Source organism: Carassius gibelio, chromosome A2, assembly GCF_023724105.1.
Source record: "Carassius gibelio isolate Cgi1373 ecotype wild population from Czech Republic chromosome A2, carGib1.2-hapl.c, whole genome shotgun sequence".
Classification (NCBI taxonomy): Eukaryota; Metazoa; Chordata; class Actinopteri; order Cypriniformes; family Cyprinidae; genus Carassius; species Carassius gibelio.
In genome coordinates this window covers 12,106,494-12,124,696 of record NC_068372.1, presented here as the reverse complement: position 1 = coordinate 12,124,696, position 18,203 = coordinate 12,106,494, and the positions used below count along the sequence as shown (strand labels likewise).

The 18,203-nt window shown below is 35.5% G+C and overlaps 1 protein-coding gene across 3 annotated transcripts in view; it reads left to right on the top strand.

The window, feature by feature from the left end:
• The first annotated feature begins 766 nt into the window (after nt 1-766).
• Nucleotides 767-18,203, top strand: part of LOC128026586 (lysine-specific demethylase 4A) — a 43,873-nt gene continuing 26,436 nt past the window's right edge. For all 3 annotated transcript variants that reach the window (XM_052613847.1, XM_052613852.1, XM_052613845.1), the window contains exons 1-8: nt 767-916; nt 2,135-2,287; nt 2,380-2,555; nt 2,629-2,743; nt 2,850-3,043; nt 3,192-3,241; nt 3,336-3,439; nt 3,876-4,013. In XM_052613847.1, coding sequence (XP_052469807.1) covers nt 2,159-2,287; nt 2,380-2,555; nt 2,629-2,743; nt 2,850-3,043; nt 3,192-3,241; nt 3,336-3,439; nt 3,876-4,013 — 906 coding nt within the window. In that variant the 5' untranslated portion in view covers nt 767-916; nt 2,135-2,158. The remainder of the gene's footprint in view (nt 917-2,134; nt 2,288-2,379; nt 2,556-2,628; nt 2,744-2,849; nt 3,044-3,191; nt 3,242-3,335; nt 3,440-3,875; nt 4,014-18,203) is intronic.

The following is an 18,203-nucleotide window of genomic DNA, read 5'->3' as shown; positions in this document are numbered from 1 at the left end:
AACTGCGTGCGTCTTGCGGAAGAAGATTGTAGCCGGAGCTACGTCTCTCCGTTTATGTCTATACACGCGAATCACGCAGGTACTGGGCTACTCCGCAGCGATACCTACCCGAACCAGTCTAAATAGTCCGAATATAAACACTTATTATAGGTGTACCGTAGTGATTCAAAACAAGCCGAGAACATGGTTTGGAAAAATGATTCATGGTGTACTCGCATAATATATAAATGTAGTACATTTTGAACAAAAAATGTTACGGCTGCTTTAACTGCATCTTTAATCTCATCTGTGACTTGTTTTTGTTATTTTTTAAAGCTTAATAGAACTTAATTAACATGTATTTATTAATGTTTAACTTATTTATTCATTCATTTCCAAATTAACGGTAAATTTACATACATGCAGCGTGTATACGTACATTACATACAAATTTGCACACTTATACTTCACTTATATTCACTTACTCATAATTATCCATGGTGAGTCTCTCAGCAGCCACAAAAAGAATATTCTCTTTAAGTTTTTAAATCTAACATTAGGTCATCTTTATTTTTCTGAGATTATAAAGAAATTGGTCATGGTATTGCCATAAAACGCCATAGTAATAAGTCAAACTCATATGTTTTAACAAGTCAATATTTAAACTAAATCTCCAGACAAAAATACAAGATAAACTGTGTATGGCAGGCAGCAGGAAGGCTACTCTAAACGTAACAGTGATTTGATTGGTTGTGATAACTCTGGCGTGCGTGGAGCATGGCGTGGAGTCCACAAGCAATAAACAGGTCCAGTGCGCGCATGCGTGGTGCGCGAGAATAGTAGTGCTGATGGAGGATAGTGAAGAGAAGGATCTGCTGTTAGCTAAGCATCTCTACTAAGGTCGAGGGCAGTTATTAGGGTTTTTTCAACAGAGTCAGTAAGTATGGATACATTACTTCCCTTGTTAGTTTCTATATTTACGTAATTTCTATAATTTACGGTTTAAAATAATTGTTAATAGTGGTAAAGTTGCTAGCTTCGAAGAGCTAACCGTTGCACTTTCTCTACTGCAACCAACAGCTTCCTCAATTATGCACCTTTTATATTATATGTGTCATTTGTACTTTATAACATATTCCATACCCTATCGTGCCCTTTGTATCGTTTGGATCCTTTAAGTTATCTGGCGTTCTTGTACATAATAATGTTTACGTTTGGCCTACCTAGTTAGCCTAGCCGCACGACTTTTAAAGAGACGCAGGTGTTGGCCAATCAGAATCCAAGCTTCTGACTACAAGGCGGAACGTGCGAATGGGCGTGTCGTGCATTGTGTACACTCTATACATGCCGCACTGGAAGAATATGAGGTTTTGTCTCACTGTCATAGCCAAATAAAGCGTGTTTGTTTAGCCTGTTCACAGTTATGCTACGCGGCTGTAGATTATCACGTGGTGTGTGTGTGTGTGTGTGTGTGTGTGTTTGTTTGTGTGTGTGTTTTCTCAGTTCTGTGAAATTCTGTAATAGTTAATGAAACCTAGCAAGCCGGCATGTAAATAATGTGGTGTCAGTGTTTAAATTAATTCACAGTGACTTGTCGTCTGGGTATTCATACAATATCCCATTTATTATATAGCATGGGTTTTCAAACTGAGGTCCTGGGTCCCCTTTAGGTGTTAGGGGGTCTTTTAGAAAAGTTATGAGGATAAATTGTGTAAAAAAAAAAATAAAAAAAAAAATAAATAAGATTATAAAAAATATATTAAAAAACAAATCTGTAAGGTTAAAATAAATTAATGTTTAAATAAGAATACAGGCAGTACAGTAGTATAATGAGTAGAAAATTTGTTGAAATACTAAATATTTTAGGCAAATTTATATATTTGTAATTTTTGCTTGTCACAGTAAAGATTTGGTCTATACAAGAAGCATAGAAATGTAGATGCTTTTTACATTTTAGGATGGATGTTTCTCGCACTAGGATGTCCCCAGTGGCATCTAAAAAATATATTTTAATGTCAAATTTTTAAACATATATATATATATATATATATATATATTTATGAAATCAGAATGTTTAATGTTTCGTTATTTGCTGATATAGTCTGTTTATATTATGCACTTTGAGATATTAAAGTCCAGTTAATTTGTCTCACAGGTGTTGAGGACTCGTTCAGCCAAGATGGCGTCTGACACGCCGGTTTCTAGGGGTATAATGACCTTTTACCCCACAATTGAAGAGTTCAAGAACTTCAATCGCTACATTGCGTACATGGAGTCCCAAGGTGCACACAAGGCAGGCCTGGCCAAGGTCAGATGAAGACACTACTCTTTACCTTTTAGGCTAAGCTACTACTGTCAAAAAGACATGCATAAAATGATATTTGTTTTGCTCAACTACAGATCGTCCCGCCCAAAAACTGGAAGCCTCGATGTTCTTATGATGACATTGATGACCTACTAATACCTGCACCGATTCAGCAAGTTGTTACTGGGCAGTCAGGGCTGTTCACCCAGTACAACATCCAGAAAAAAGCCATGACTGTCAAAGAGTTCCATAAAACAGCCAACAGTGACAAGTAAGTCTTGTTGCCCTTTTACTAATTTTCCAGTGGAAACTGATTATAACCTCATCTGCCCTTCCTATTTAAGGTTTTGCGGTCCTCGGTATGATGATTTTGAAGAGCTTGAAAGGAAATACTGGAAAAATTTAACCTTTAACCCTCCAATCTATGGAGCTGATGTTAATGGGACCCTGTATGACCCTGTGAGTACACACTTGTAAGCACTCTGAATGGGTTCTGTTTGGTTTTACTTTTAATTTGAGTGCTCTTTGATGTGAAGTCATTGTTTCCTTTTCATGTCTTACACAGGATGTCAAAGAATGGAATATAGGGCACTTGAATACCATCCTTGACACCGTGGAGCATGAGAGTGGAATCACTATAGAGGGAGTAACCACACCCTACCTCTACTTTGGAATGTGGAAAACCACTTTTGCTTGGCACACTGAGGACATGGATCTCTACAGCATTAATTACTTACACTTCGGGGAACCAAAGTCGTGGTAAGTTTGCTTGTCAAACCTGTGGCTTTCACTGGAATGCAGCTTGGTTAACTTTGTTGCTAAAATGTGAGCCCATGGGCATAAAGGTGGTTATTGTAATTGTGTGACTTGATGCCAAGTGCTACATTTGTCTGGAATGATCTCACAGGTACTGCGTGCCTCCCGAACATGGAAAAAGACTGGAGCGTTTAGCCAAAGGTAAACACCCTTTTATATCCTCAATTCTGCACAAGAAAATAGTTTTCTCGATTTACATTTGCTCATATTTATTGCTTCCTATTGTTTTCCTAAGGCTTCTTCCCCGGAAGTTCACAAAATTGTGAAGCATTTCTTAGGCACAAGATGACTCTTATTTCTCCCTCAATTCTAAAAAAGTATGGCATTCCTTTTGAGAAGGTATGTTGCTGTTTTTCCAACTGATGACTTTTTATTATTAGTAGACCTAATTAGGCCTGTTTCACACTAGACACGTAAGCAGAGTATAATCAGACACAGTGAAGACACATCTTGTTTATCTGTGGGACAGTGGGAGGGGACCACAGTCTTATCATAGTAGAGTATGCAGCCCAGCATAAATCAAAGCATGTGACCTACAGTTGTCAGAAGAGAACAGCTAAAAAAGCTGGCACAATGGACAATAGTTATCTGTAGTACACAGACTTGTGTTCACCTGCGTTAGTGTGAAAGCACAAAAGGCCTGCGCTGTTTCCACTCTGCTTATGCATCAAGTATGAAGCCAGAATTGGGCTTCCTATTTCCTCAATGTGCTGTACATTTGTTTGTATTTATTTGAGGAGGTTTTGTGATGTCGTTGTCCGTTTTTGCTTTGCAGATCACTCAGGAGGCTGGAGAGTTCATGATAACGTTTCCATATGGCTATCACGCAGGGTTTAACCATGGTTTCAACTGTGCTGAATCTACCAACTTTGCCACAAGACGATGGATTGACTATGGAAAGCAAGCCATACTGGTAAAAATGAATAAATAAATAACCATTCAAAAGTTTAGGGTTGGATATATCACAGGAGTAAATAAATGCCTTAAAATAGAAGAATGTATACTAAATTGTAATTATTATTATTTTTTTTATTATTGTGTTTTAGGGATGTAATGATATGAAAATCACGATTATAGTGACCAAAATTGTCACGGTTATTAGGATTATCACAATATTGTTAAAATGTGCTGGAGATGTTCAAAAAGTACAAATCACAGACACAGACAAATCACTTCCCCAAGTTTTATATTTAAAAATCAACACACAACAAATAAAATTACTTTTTGTTTGCTTAAAGGTGCGATGTGTAATATTTACAGAAATGCAATATAATATACATAACTGTGTTTTCAGAGGTGTGTAAAGACCTTACTTAATGGACCGTTACGTTTTTATGACCTTAGATCAGGGCTATTCAAATCTTACCCTGGAGGGCCAGTGCACTGCAAGAGTTTAGCTCCAGCTCTGATCAAACCCACCTACCTGTGATTTTTGAACGATCCCAAAGACGGGCTCAGGTGTGTTTGCTTAAAATTGGAGCTAAACTCTGCAGTGCACTTGACCTCCAGGGCAAGATTTGAATAGCCCTGCCTTAGATTGAGCTATTTCTATCAACACACACCACGGGTCCCCTTAAGTGGGAGTCATCACCATGTTTGTACAGCAGCCCTAACCAGACAAACTGCTCTACAGAGTGCCTTTCGTCACTTTGTTGTTCTTGCGAATAAAACACTGACACTATAAATAACAAGTACATTAACATTTGCATTAACATCAGTTTATTGAATAATTAGGTAAATATAATTCCTTGATTTACCTTTGTAAAGAAATCTCATTGCTCTCTGCTGTCTTTAGTGATGACATCACTACCTGTGTCGGCCACCATAGCTTCTCTAAAGAGAGGGGTGAGCGGGGGGACTGAGCCTTTAGTTGCAATTCGAAACCACACCTCTATATGCCGCTAAAATTTACACACTGCACCTTTAATCACGAAAAACAGTAACATTAACAGTGTATGTTCAAATAAAGTTTTGAAAAAGTTTCGTAAAAAGGTAAACCTCACATTTTCTTTAAATAAAGAAAAGAGTCAAGTATAAATTATAATTGATTTAATAAATAATTATGTGTACTTTATCTACTCCATAAATGATTCTAGATATCTGAATTGTTTAAATGTGTAGAATTCATATAAGCTTGTTTTTCATCAACCGGTCAAAATGTACAGCATGGCATGCAAATTCGGTCAGTTTTTGGCCAGACAGAAACTGCACACAGACTGAATGTAAATATAAGTCTGTGTAAATCCACTCGCTGACAGCAGGTGGCGCTTGTGGAAAAGCTGAGTTGGAGCTGTTTCTGTAACCTCTGTGGACAAAGCAATATTGCGATTAAGAACACTTCCTTTAGGTATTACATGAAGCGAAGATGAAAACAACATGCCATCAAATCATTTCTGAAGACAGTCAGAACCTTCAGTTCTTCAAAACGTTCTTAATATTCATTTGTAAAATTTTCTTTAGCATAATTCCCTAATTCCCTCTTTTAAAGGGTTAGTTCACCCAAATATTAATATTGTCATTAATGACTCACCCTCATGTCATTCCAAACCATCTTCAGAACACAGTTTATGATATTTTAGATTTAGTTCGAGAGCTTTCTGTCCCTCCATTGAAAATGTATGTATGGTATACCGTCCATGTCCAGAAAGGTAATAAAAACATCCTCAGAGTAGTCCATGTGACATCAGAGGGTCAGTTAGAATTTGTTGTAGCATCGAAAATACATTTCGGTCCAAATAAAAGCATGCATATTCTTGTTGACATTTTTATTTAAGATACTTTTATGAATATGAAGTAAAAAAAAAACAGCATTTTAGCCCTCTTCAGACGGGACTAATTTTACAGGGGGTCGTTAGAGAAATCTGCGTTTCACAGACGTACTTGGTGATTTTAATCCCGTCCGAATCTGCCACGTCTGTGTTTTTCTCACACAACCTCTGTGATAATTCCAGAGCAAATTACCTACCGTTTTTCAGCAAACTCAGTGATCCTCTGAGAAAACTAATCCCGTCCGAATGCGAATGTCTGTTATTGCCGGTGATATTTTATTTCACAACGCGTTTCCTTGTGTGTTTTGGCCAACGTGAATTACGTAGATGCTCTTACCACGCGGATGTTTGATATATTTGCTTAGCTGCAAATAAATAATAATAAAAAAATAATACAAATAATAAAATCAAGAGCAAGATCGCGTAAACTGTTAATACCGGCTATTGTAATATCAGCATCAGTTAAGATTACTCACGTTCATTTATGTACTCAGTTACATAATGTTTTAATTACATTTAATAAAAAAAGGAAAACAAGTTAAATTAAAGCTGCAAGCAGCGATGAACGGGCCCTCGCACCCGGGCTCACCGCCATCGTTTGGCTTTAGTAAAAAGGTGAACGGTGAGAAATATGCATTTAAAGTCTTAAAAATAAGTGGAATATGTCAAAGTCATTTATTTGTACCAGTCCTCCTGTTGCCAGCAGGTGGCGCTATCATTATAATGGAATATTGGCCTTCAGATGTGTTCAGGGCAGAATTCTTATCTAACATGTGAAGTTTGGGGGAGATCGAACATTTTATGCCTGAGTTACAACAACTTCTCTTGCTGTGACGAGACATCAAATTTTGTCATGGTGCCATGGACACGTCCTTTAACAAAAACTCAAGTTCTCCACAATTTAACATTGCACAGACCTTTAGATTAGACTGACCACAAAAAATACATTAATGTCAAAAGATTTCTAGGAGTAGTTTGTCGCAGTGTAAAACATGTGACTTCCTGTTGCCAGCAGGTGGCGCTATGACTATAACTGAATATGGGCATGTAGATCTGTTAAGTGCAGAAGTCTTATCTAACATGTGAAGTTTGGGGCAGATTGGACATTGTATGTCCGAGTTACAGCAACCTCCTTTTTCATGGCGAAACATCGAAATTTGCCAGGCCGCCATGGTCACGCCCTTTAACAAAACCTCAAGATCTTCGCAATTTAACATCGCAAAGGCCTTTAGATTTAACTTACCAAGTTTGGGGTTGATCTGAATAAATCTCTAGGAGGAGTTCGTTAAAGTACAACCCCTGAAAATGGCAAAAACAACCCCAATTTTGCAGAGAAAATTCTAAATAACCGACTTCCTGTTGGGATTCGGATTTTGTACCAAGAGACTTTTTTGTAGGTATTGGTGTGTTACATATGTATACCGATTTTTGTACATGTATGTGAAACATAGCTCGAGGCGCACTCTGTTGAAAGTGTATAGGTGGCGCTATCGAGCCATTTTGCCACACCTGATGGAATTTTGGCCTTCAGATGTGTTCAGGCCAGGACTCTTATCACACATGTGCAGTTTGGGGAAGATCGGACATTTTATGCCTGAGTTATAACATATTTTATTCCCATGGCGAGACATCGAACTTCGCGACGGCGCCATGGACACGCCTTTTAACGAAAACTCAAGATCTTCACAACTTAACATCGCACAGGCCTTTAGATTAGACTGACCACAAAAAATACATTGATGTCATAAAATTTCTAGGAGTAGTTAATCGCAGTGTAAAATATGTCACTTCCTGTTGCCAATAGGTGGCGCTATGACTATAACTGAATATGGGCATGTCAATCTGTTCAGGTCAGGAGTCTCATCAAACATGTGAAGTTTGGGGCAGACTGGTCATTGTATGTCTGAGTTATAGCAATTTCCTGTTTCATGGCGAGTCATCGAAATTCGCCAGGCCGCCACGGACACGCCCATTAACGAAAACTCAAAAGCTTCGCAATTTAACATCGCAAAGGCCTTCAGATTAGCCATACCAAATTTGGTGTTGATCTGAATGAATCTCTAGGAGGAGTTCGTTAAAATACAACGCATGGAAATGACAAAAATGACACAAAATTTGCTCATAATATTAGTAATAACCGACTTCCTGTTGGGTTTCGGATTTTGCTCCAAGAGACTTTTTTGTAGGTATTGGAGAGTTACATGAGTATACCGATTTTCATACATGTACATGAAACGTAGCTCGAGGCGCACACCGTTGAACGTGTATAGGTGGCGCTGTTGAGCCATTTTGCCACACCCACTTCTGAAACCCATATCAGACGTAAATTTTCGCCAGTTCTGAGGTGTGTGCAAAGTTTCATGACTTTTCGAGCATGTTTAGGCCCTCAAAAATCAGATTCATTTTGGAGAAGAAGAATAATAATAATAAATATAGCTGCAAGCAGCGATGGCGGGCTCAAGCCACCAATGCCATCGCCACCCCGGTGGCATCAGGTAAACTGTGCCCAGCGGGCACATGCATTCACAATATCCCTCTGGCAGTGAGGTTTTAAAGGATATGGCAGTTAAAGGGTTAATCCGAATCATCTAGACTTTAAAATCACATTCACAGAACAATATATATATATATATATATATATATATATATATATATATATATATATATATATATATATAACTTTAGTAACACTTTACAATAAGATTTCATTTATAAACATTATGTTAACATGAACAATATTTATATAACATTCATTCATGTCAGTTAATATTCCAAATTAAACATTAAAACATTGTTTTATTGTGATTTTTTTCCAAGCACATTTTACCAATTCCAAACCATATCAATCTTAATAACTACCATTATTTTTTATTTAATCATTTATGAGTGCTATACAATAGTCCAGGAAAGCTGGAAGAGAAAAACAGGTCAAGAAGAACTGACAAAAAGAATTGCAAAATAATTAGGAATTAATGTGAAGATTAATTTTTAGTCAATTCTGCAAGACAGACTTTCAGGAAAGGAGGTGGAATAAAAATGAGCTCCTAAATCTTAATCCCGGATTCTGGAAGATATATTCCTCAAACCATCGGACAAGAGGAGGTGGTGCTGGTCCTTCACGAGTCACTCTAATCTGTTAATTAAGCCTATATATAAAGTCTTAATATATAGTATTTCACAATACTTCATAGTATTCTAATTAAATAATTTTTTGGAATCTTAGATCTCTCAGAACCTGACACATTGTAATTCTGAGACTCAAGGAAAGTGGCAGTTCTGTAAAATGTTGGCGCTGGAGACTAAATGCTCCCTGATAGTTTCACACCTAATTCACTTAACACACACACAAACACACACACACACACACACACACATTAACCACAGTGACAGAGGGACAGAGTGACATCAGATGTATGATAGTTTTTTAATTTTCTATCATCCATATAATGTTGTATAGTCATGAAACTATGCATATTTCCTCAGAATGACTTGTCTGCTATGTGTACATTTTTTTTAAGTGTTTAGAAGCTGCACTTTAAAAAAATAAAAGACATTTACTGGTTACTTTTTTACTGTTATTTCAAAAAATCACCACGCAAAATCATTCAAGCTATCCAAAATTCATTCACACCTGTTCTGTAAGATAAATTCTTTAAACAGTGGTAAAAGAGGATGTGGTGCTGAACCTTCAAGAGTCACTCAAAACGTATCTGTCCATAAAGCTTATAAAGAATTATTCTTAATATACAGTTCACAATACTTCAGCTTGTTATTCTAATTAAGTGAGGGTCATTTTATCAGTAAAATACATAAAATACATATTATTTTTCTTTGAAAGATGTCTATAAATGATTTAAATCATACTTGTTTTACAATAATTATTTAAAAGTAATCCTATAGCTCCATCTGGTGGTCATTATTGGAACTAAGAATTGCAAGCTTGATTTATAAGTTATGATAGTTTTAATTTTATGCTGGCTCTTGAAAATGATAAAGCTATGAAACTTACTGTGCTTCCTTCAAATGATGACTTCTACGTATATAAAAAATTATGAAGAGTTGGAATGAAAAATTTTAAAGATATACTAAAATAACGATTGTATTTTTTTATGTTACTTTAATAAATCGCTATGGCCACACCATTTAAGCTATCCTAAACCCATTCGCAATTTAACATCTTCAGTATATTAGCTTCATGTTAAAAAAGTTTGCTGTGAACTTGTGTCTTCTTGGAGGAGTATGAATTCATTTACAGGCTGATTTTATCATAAATCCACAATAAAATTTCTGAGTTCTGTATCAATCTGTGTTGTTGTTTTTTTTTTTTTATTTTTTTTTTTTCATAGGAAGATAACTGACCCTTTACTCTCCTTTTTAATAAATGTGCTTATAAACCAAGAACAAGCTTTTTATAGCTGTATTTATAAACTGCTTACTACTGACTATTAATATTGGGACAAGGCTTTATAAAGCATGAACTGAATATTTACTGTTTGAGTTTGAAATTATTATTTGCAGCACAAATAAGGTTTTTTAGGATTTTTAAAAATCCCTAAAACTGTCAGAAAAGGATAAGGCCTATAAGATTTTATGTGAGTGGCTAAATGTATTTGTTTTTATAACTATAATGCATAAACTATGAAATTATACAAAATGTATAAAAATGTACAACAGTTATTCTTTTCCAATGTTTTTTATTTATTTATTTATTTAATTTTTTTTAATTTTATTTACATTTCAAAAAATTTGCCTACTGCAATCATTCTAAACAGCTTGAATAAAACCTGTCAATATTTATTATAGACCACTGTAACTGTGTATAATCTAACAAACAAGTTTATTATGAAAATAAAAGTGTACACCAGATAAATTGGACGATAAAGAAATTGCTAACAATAGTATAATAGAGCATGTTTTAGGTTTTTAGGCGTTTAGATGCAGAAATGGACAAATCAAATGTAAAATAAAATGTAATTGATTTAATTCAATATAGATTAATTCTTGTTAGAGCAAAATAATAAATAAATAAATAAATAAATAAATAAATAAATAAATAAATAAATAAATATGTACACACATTAAAAAAAGCAGCCAAGATGAATGAGTTTCATTTTTTATATAGATTAAAATTGAAGACAGAAGCAGCTGGTATATGCGGTCACTTAATATTCAAATCCAGTAGATCCATTTTAGATTTATTTCTCAACAGTTTATGTTCACGTGGCTGTTTTCGTTTATAGTCGCCAAGCTATTATGTATTTTGAAATAATCTTGTCCGTGATGTGTTCGTTCATACGACGAAAGCCAGAATCCTGCAGCTCGAGAGATATATGTTATTCTGCCAGTCGCGCTTTCAAATAGTCTTTCACACTTAAACGGGTCACAAACACCTGCATTTAGCTCTTGTAGTGTTACAATGGGTTTATTGTGTGCATTTGTGGTAATATTTTATTTAAAAAAGCTCTTAAACAAGAATAAATTCGTTTGTTTTGAGCTCGACACTGTACGCGCTGATCGGAGGCGGTGATTTCAGATAGGCAGCCACAAATATTTCATTTTCACACAAACAGTTCAAAAACATCTGAATTTAGCTCTTGGTGTGTTCTAATTGGTTGATTGTGTGATATCGCTGTAATAATTTATTTTTAAAAGCTTTAAAACAGGAATAAATTCGTTTTTTCTGAGCTCTTTACTCCAGACGCTCGTGATCACAGCGGTGATTCATCTCTCCTATTTCTCACGTATCTCTGGCCAGAAATAATTTATCCATGAGCCCTGAACCGGTAATAATCAGATATGTTGGTTTAGCTTGTCAGTGTGAATTAAATCTAAGTATTTATTTGTATTTTTAACCGATTTAAAAGTGAAAGTAAAAGTCCGGGAATTGAACCTGTAGGGGCGCTATTTCTCTCAGACAATGGAAGTCTGAAGCACATATACTCAAACAGAGGGACAGAGTGAGATGAGATGTCTGACAGTTTTTTAATTTTCTGTTATCCATACAGTGTTGTAAAGTCGTGAAACTATCCATATTTACTCAGAATGACTTTTTTTCTGTACGAAAAAAGGTTTTGAAGTGTTTGGAATTTAAAAATGCAGGAAAATTAATAATTCCATTTTTACTGTCATTTAAAAAAATCACCACGACAAAACCGTTTAAGCTATCCAAAATCCATTGGCAATTTAAGTTGTTTAAAATGTTTTGGCATCATGTAGACAAAGTTTGGTGTGTATAGTGTTACTCTCCTCTGAGCAGTATGCATTAATTCACAGCTAAATGTAAAAAAAAATCCACATTCAAATCAAAATAGCTGACTTCCTGTTGATCGTAGCTGATGACTGTGAATTAGAAAGTTGTCCGTCTTGATAAGAAAAATTTTTGTACCGAGTTTGGTGTCTGTAGCTAAAACTAACCCCGCCACTTTTGACAAAAGGTGGCGCTATAGAGTGCCTCTTCCACGCCCTCTTATGAACTTTTGCCAGTGTCTAGTTATCATAAATACTGATATGTGTTCTGAGTTTGATGAAATTCTAAGCATGTTATATGCCTCAAAATCACCTGAGAAGTATTCCAGTTTAACATGTTGCCACGGCAACAATATTTTTAGATATCAATATCCCCCCAGCAGATTTATATCGGCTGTGTTTTAACATTATTCTGATGAAGTTTGAAGCAAATCGAGTAAAAATAAGATGCTGAATTCAAATCATTTTGAAAATGACACACTTCCTGCTGCCAGTTGGTGGCGCTATAACTTTGACTCCTAATAGTCACATATATGCGATCGACATCATACAACGAATAATCTGATGCAGTTTGATTAAAATCAGGAAATGTATGTGGATGGTATTAGACACTTCCTGTTTCTCATTTCTCGCCATAATTTCAACACCTCGCCACGAGCAAACCGTTCGAGATATCAAAAATCCCCTGGCAATTTTTCATCCCCAATGTCTTGAGATCATGTTGACCGAATTTGGTGGCAATCGGCAAAAAAACCTATGACAAGTATTTCAAATTCCAGAGCATGCGCTTTTTACATAACTCTAAATAGCTGACTTCCTGTTGGGCGGAGCCGAATGACATGCAGTACGAAAGTTGTTCAGCACGATGAGATCTATATGTGTACTGAGTTTCATATTAATACGAGCAAGTATGCGTGAGCTATACATCAACATTTATGACTGTGTTCCAGGGGGCGCCATAGAGCCCCTGTGCCACGCCCGGGTCCCAGCGTCTGCAGGCTCCTAAAGGCCACAGATTCCAAAGTGTGCGCAAATTTTCAAGAGTTTTTGAGTATGTTAAGGACCCCAAAAGCCCCCACAACTTTGACGAAAAATATGAATACTAAACCCTAAATATCCAACTTCCTGTTGGGCGGAGCCTATGACATGCAGTACAAAAGTTGTTTGGTTTGATGAGATCTACATGTGTACCGAGTTTCGTGTGTCTACGTGCAAGTATGTATGATATATGGCCCTCAGTATTCCAGGGGGCGCTGTAGAGCCCCTGTGCCACGCCCGTGTATCAGTCTCTGCCCGGCCCTAATGGCCGCAGGTTCCAATGTGTGTGCCAATTTTCAAGACTTTTTAAGCATGTTAAGGGCCCCAAAAGCCCCCGAAACCTTGAAGAAAAATAATAATAAATATAGCTGCAAGCAGCGATGGCGGGCTCAAGCCACCAATGCCATCGCCACCCCGGTGGCATCAGGTAAACTGTGCCCAGCGGGCACATGCATTCACTATATCCCTCTGGCAGTGAGGTTTTAAAGGATATGGCGGTTAAAGGGTTAATCCGAATCATCTAGACTTTAAAATCACATTCACAGAACAATATACATATATATTCCCCAAACATATATATATATATTTAGTAACACTTTACAATAAGATTTCATTTATAAACATTATGTTAACATGAACAATATTTATATAGCATTAATTTATGTCAGTTAATATTCCAAACTTAAACATTAAAACATTGTTTTATTGTGATTTTTTTCCAAGCACATTTTACCAATTCCAAACCATATCAATCTTAATAACTACCATTATTTTTTATTTAATCATTTATAAGTGCTATACAATAGTCCAGGAAAGCTGGAAGAGAAAAACTCCTTATATTCATGTGTGCAGAATTATTAGGCATGTTTTCTTTTACAGATGAAATGCGCTAAAAAAGAGTTTTAACTCAAACTGTTTTAACTCAAAGTTGAAAATTATGAAATACCCATGAGAAATATCAAACACAAATGCAATACAGAAATGGATAAGTTAAGACTTGACCATTGTACAAAAATGCTGACTGGGTCATGAGGTCAGAAAAGAAGAAGAAAAAAAAACAGGTCAAGAAGAACTGACAAAAATAATTGCAAAATAATTATGAATTAATGTGAAGATTAATTTTTAGTCAATTCTGCAAGACAGCCTTTCAGTAAAGGAGGTGGAATAAAAATGAGCTCCTAAATCTTAATCCCGGATTCAGGAAAATATATTCCTCAAACCATCGGACAAGAGGAGGTGGTGCTGGTCCTTCACGAGTCACTCTAATCGGTTCATAAAGCCTATATATAAAGTCTTAATATATAGTATTTCACAATACTTCATGGTATTCTAATTAAATCATTTTTTGGAATCTTTGATTTCTCAGAACCTGACACCGAGTAATTCTGGAGACTCCAGGAAAGTGGCAGTTCTGTAAAATGTTGGCGCTGGGGACTAAATGCTCCCTGATAGTTTCACACCAATCAATTCACATCAATTCACTTAACACACACACACACACACACACACACACACACACACACACACACACACACACACACACACACACACAAACACACACACACACACACACACACACACACACATTACCCACAGTGACAGAGGGACAGAGTGACATCAGATGTATGATAGTTTTTTAATTTTCTATCATCCATATAGTGTTGTATAGTCATGAAACTATGCATATTTCCTCAGAATGACTTGTCTTCTATGTGTACATTTTTTTGAAGTGTTTAGAAGCTGCACTTAAAAAAATAAAAGACATTTACTGGTTACTTTTTTACTGTTTTTTCAAAAAATCACCACAACAAAACCATTCAAGCTATTCAAAATTCATTCGCACCTGTTCTGTAAGATACATTCTTTAAACAGTGGTAAAATAGGATGTGGTGCTGATCCTTCAGGAGTCACTCAAAACGTATCTGTCCATAAAGCATATAAAGAATTATTCTTAATATACAGTTCACAATACTTCAGCTTGTTATTCTAATGAAGTGAGGGTCATTTTATCAGTAAAATACATAAAATTCATATTATTTTTCTTTGAAAGATTTCTATAAATGATTTAACTCATACTTGTTTCTACAATAATTATTTAAAAGTGATCCTATAGCTCCATCTGGTGGCCATTATTGGTACTAAGAACTGCAAGCTTGATTTATATGTTATGATAGTTTTAATTTTATGCTGGCTCTTGAAAATGATAAAGCTATGAAACTTACTGTGCTTCCTTCAAATGATGACTTCTACGTATATAAAAAATTATGAAGAGTTGGAATTAAAAATTTAAAAGATATAGTAAAATAACTATTGTATTTTTTTATGTTACTTTAATAAATCTCTATGGCCACACCATTTAAGGTATCCTAAACCCATTCGAAATTTAACATCTTCAGTATATTGGCTTCATGTTAAAAAAATTTGGTGTGAACTACTTGTGTCTTCTTGGAGGAGAATGAATTCATTTACAGGCTGAGTTTATCATAAATCCACAATAACATTTCTGAGTTCTGTATTAATCTGTGTTGTTGTTTGTTTATTTTTCATAGGAAGATAACTGACCCTTTACTCTCCTTTTTAATAAATGAGCTATTTATAGCTGTATTTATAAACTGCTTACTACTGACTATTAATATTGGGACAAGGCTTTATGAAGCATGAACTGACTATTTACTAATGAGTGCAGTTATTATAAAGTGTTATCAATGCATTTGCTAATGTTAACAAATTAGACATTATTTTACAGTGTTATCAAATCCCTTAAATGATTTGTAAGTGTTTTGTAATGATTTTATTGACCTACAAGCATTTGTGAAAGTTCTGCTTGCATTACAGCTTAGTCTTGATCTGTGAGCTGAACAGATTTACTGTTACATCCATGAGATTATGTCAATTCAAATAAATATCATGTCACAGGATGTCAGAGGTCAGTATCAAATTAGTTTGAAATTATTATTTGCAGCACAAATAAGGTTTTTTAGGATTTTTAAAAATCCCTAAAACTGTCAGAAAAGGATAAGGCCTAAGATATTTCTATTTAAGTGGCTAAATGTATTTATGTTTTTTATAATTATAATACATAAACTATGAAATTATACAAAATGTATAAAAAAGTAAATAAATAAATAAGCACAGACATTTAAAAAAAGCAGCCAAGACGAATGAGTTTCCTTTTATATATATATAGATTAAAATTGAAGACAGAAGCAGAATCCTGCAGCTCGAGAGATATATGTTATTCTGCCAGTCGCACTTTCAAATAGTCTTGCACACTTAAACGGGTCACAAACACCTGTATTTAGCTCGTGTTGTGTTATAATGGGTGTATTGTGTGCATGTATGGCAATAATTTATTTAAAAAAGCTCTTAAACAAGAATAAATTCGTTAGTTTTGAACTAGTGACACTGTACGCGCTGATCGGAGGCAGTGATTTCAGAAAGGCAGCAGCGAATATTTCATTTTCACACAAACAGTTCAAAAACATCTGAATTTAGCTCTTGGTGTGTTCTAATTGGTGAATTGTGTGATATCGCTTTAATATTTTAATTTTAAAAGCTATAAAACAAGAATAAACACGTTTTTTTTCTGAGCTCGTCATTCCACACGCTCCTGCTCAGAGAGGTGATTAATCTCTCGTGTTTCTCACGTATCACTGACCACACATCCATTATTAATGAGTCCTGACCCGGTAATAATCATATATGTTGGTTTAGCTTGTCAGTGTGAATTAAATCTAAGTATTTATTTGTATTTTAACCGATTTAAAAGTGAAACTAAAAGAGAGTCTCCTCCCTTTCAGTCGAATTTCCCTTTCAGGAATTGAACCTGTAGGGGCGCATTTTCTCTCAGACAATGTAAGTCTAAGCACATAATACTCAAACAGAGGGACAGAGTGAGATGAGATGTCTGACAGTTTTTTAATTTTCTTTTACCCATACAGTGTTGTAAAGTCGTGAAACTATCCATATTTACTCCGAATGACTTTTTTTTCTGTATGAAAAAAGGTTTTGAAGTGTTTGGAGTTAAAAAATGCAGGACAATTAATAATTCCCTTTTTACTGTCATTTAAAAAAATCACCACGTCAAAACCGTTCAAGCTATCCAAAATCCATTGGCAATTTAAGTTCCTCAATGTTTTTGCATCATGTAGACAAAGTTTGGTGTGTATAGTGTTACTCTCCTCTGAGCAGTATGCATTAATTCACAGCTAAATGTAAAAAAAAACCACATTCAAATCAAAATAGCCGACTTCCTGTTGGTCGTAGCTGATGACTGTGAATTAGAAAGTTGTCCGTCTTGATAAGAAGAATTTATGTACCGAGTTTGGTGTCTGCAGCTAAAACTAACCCCCCCACTTTTGACAAAAGGTGGCGCTATAGAGTGCCTCTTCCACGCCCTCTTATGAACTTTTGCCAGTGTCTAGTTATCATAAATACTGATATGTGTTCTGAGTTTGATGAAATTCTAAGTATGTTATATGCCTCAAAATCACCTGAGAAGTATTCCAGTTTGACACGTTGCCATGGCAACAATATTTTTAGATATCAATATCCCCCCAGCAGATTTATATCGGCTGTGTTTTAACATTATTCTGATGAAGTTTGAAGCAAATCGAGTAAAAATAAGATGCTGAAATCAAAGCATTTTGAAAATGACATACTTCCTGCTGCCAGTTGGTGGCGCTATAACTTTGACTCCTAATAGTCACATATATGCGATCGACATCATACAACGAATAATCTGATGAAGTTTGATTAAAATCAGGAAATGTATGTAGATGGTATTAGACACTTACTGTTTATCATTTCTCGCCATAATTTCAACGCCTCGCCACGAGCAAACCGTTCGAGATATCAAAAATCCCCTGGCAATTTTTCATCCCCAGTGTCTTGAGATCACGTTGACCGAGTTTGGCGGCAATCGAGAAAAAAACCTATGACAAGTATTTCAAATTCCAGAGCATGCGCTTTTTACATAACTCTAAATAGCTGACTTCCTGATGGGCGGAGCCTATGACATGCAATACGAAAGTTGTTCGGCACGATGAGAT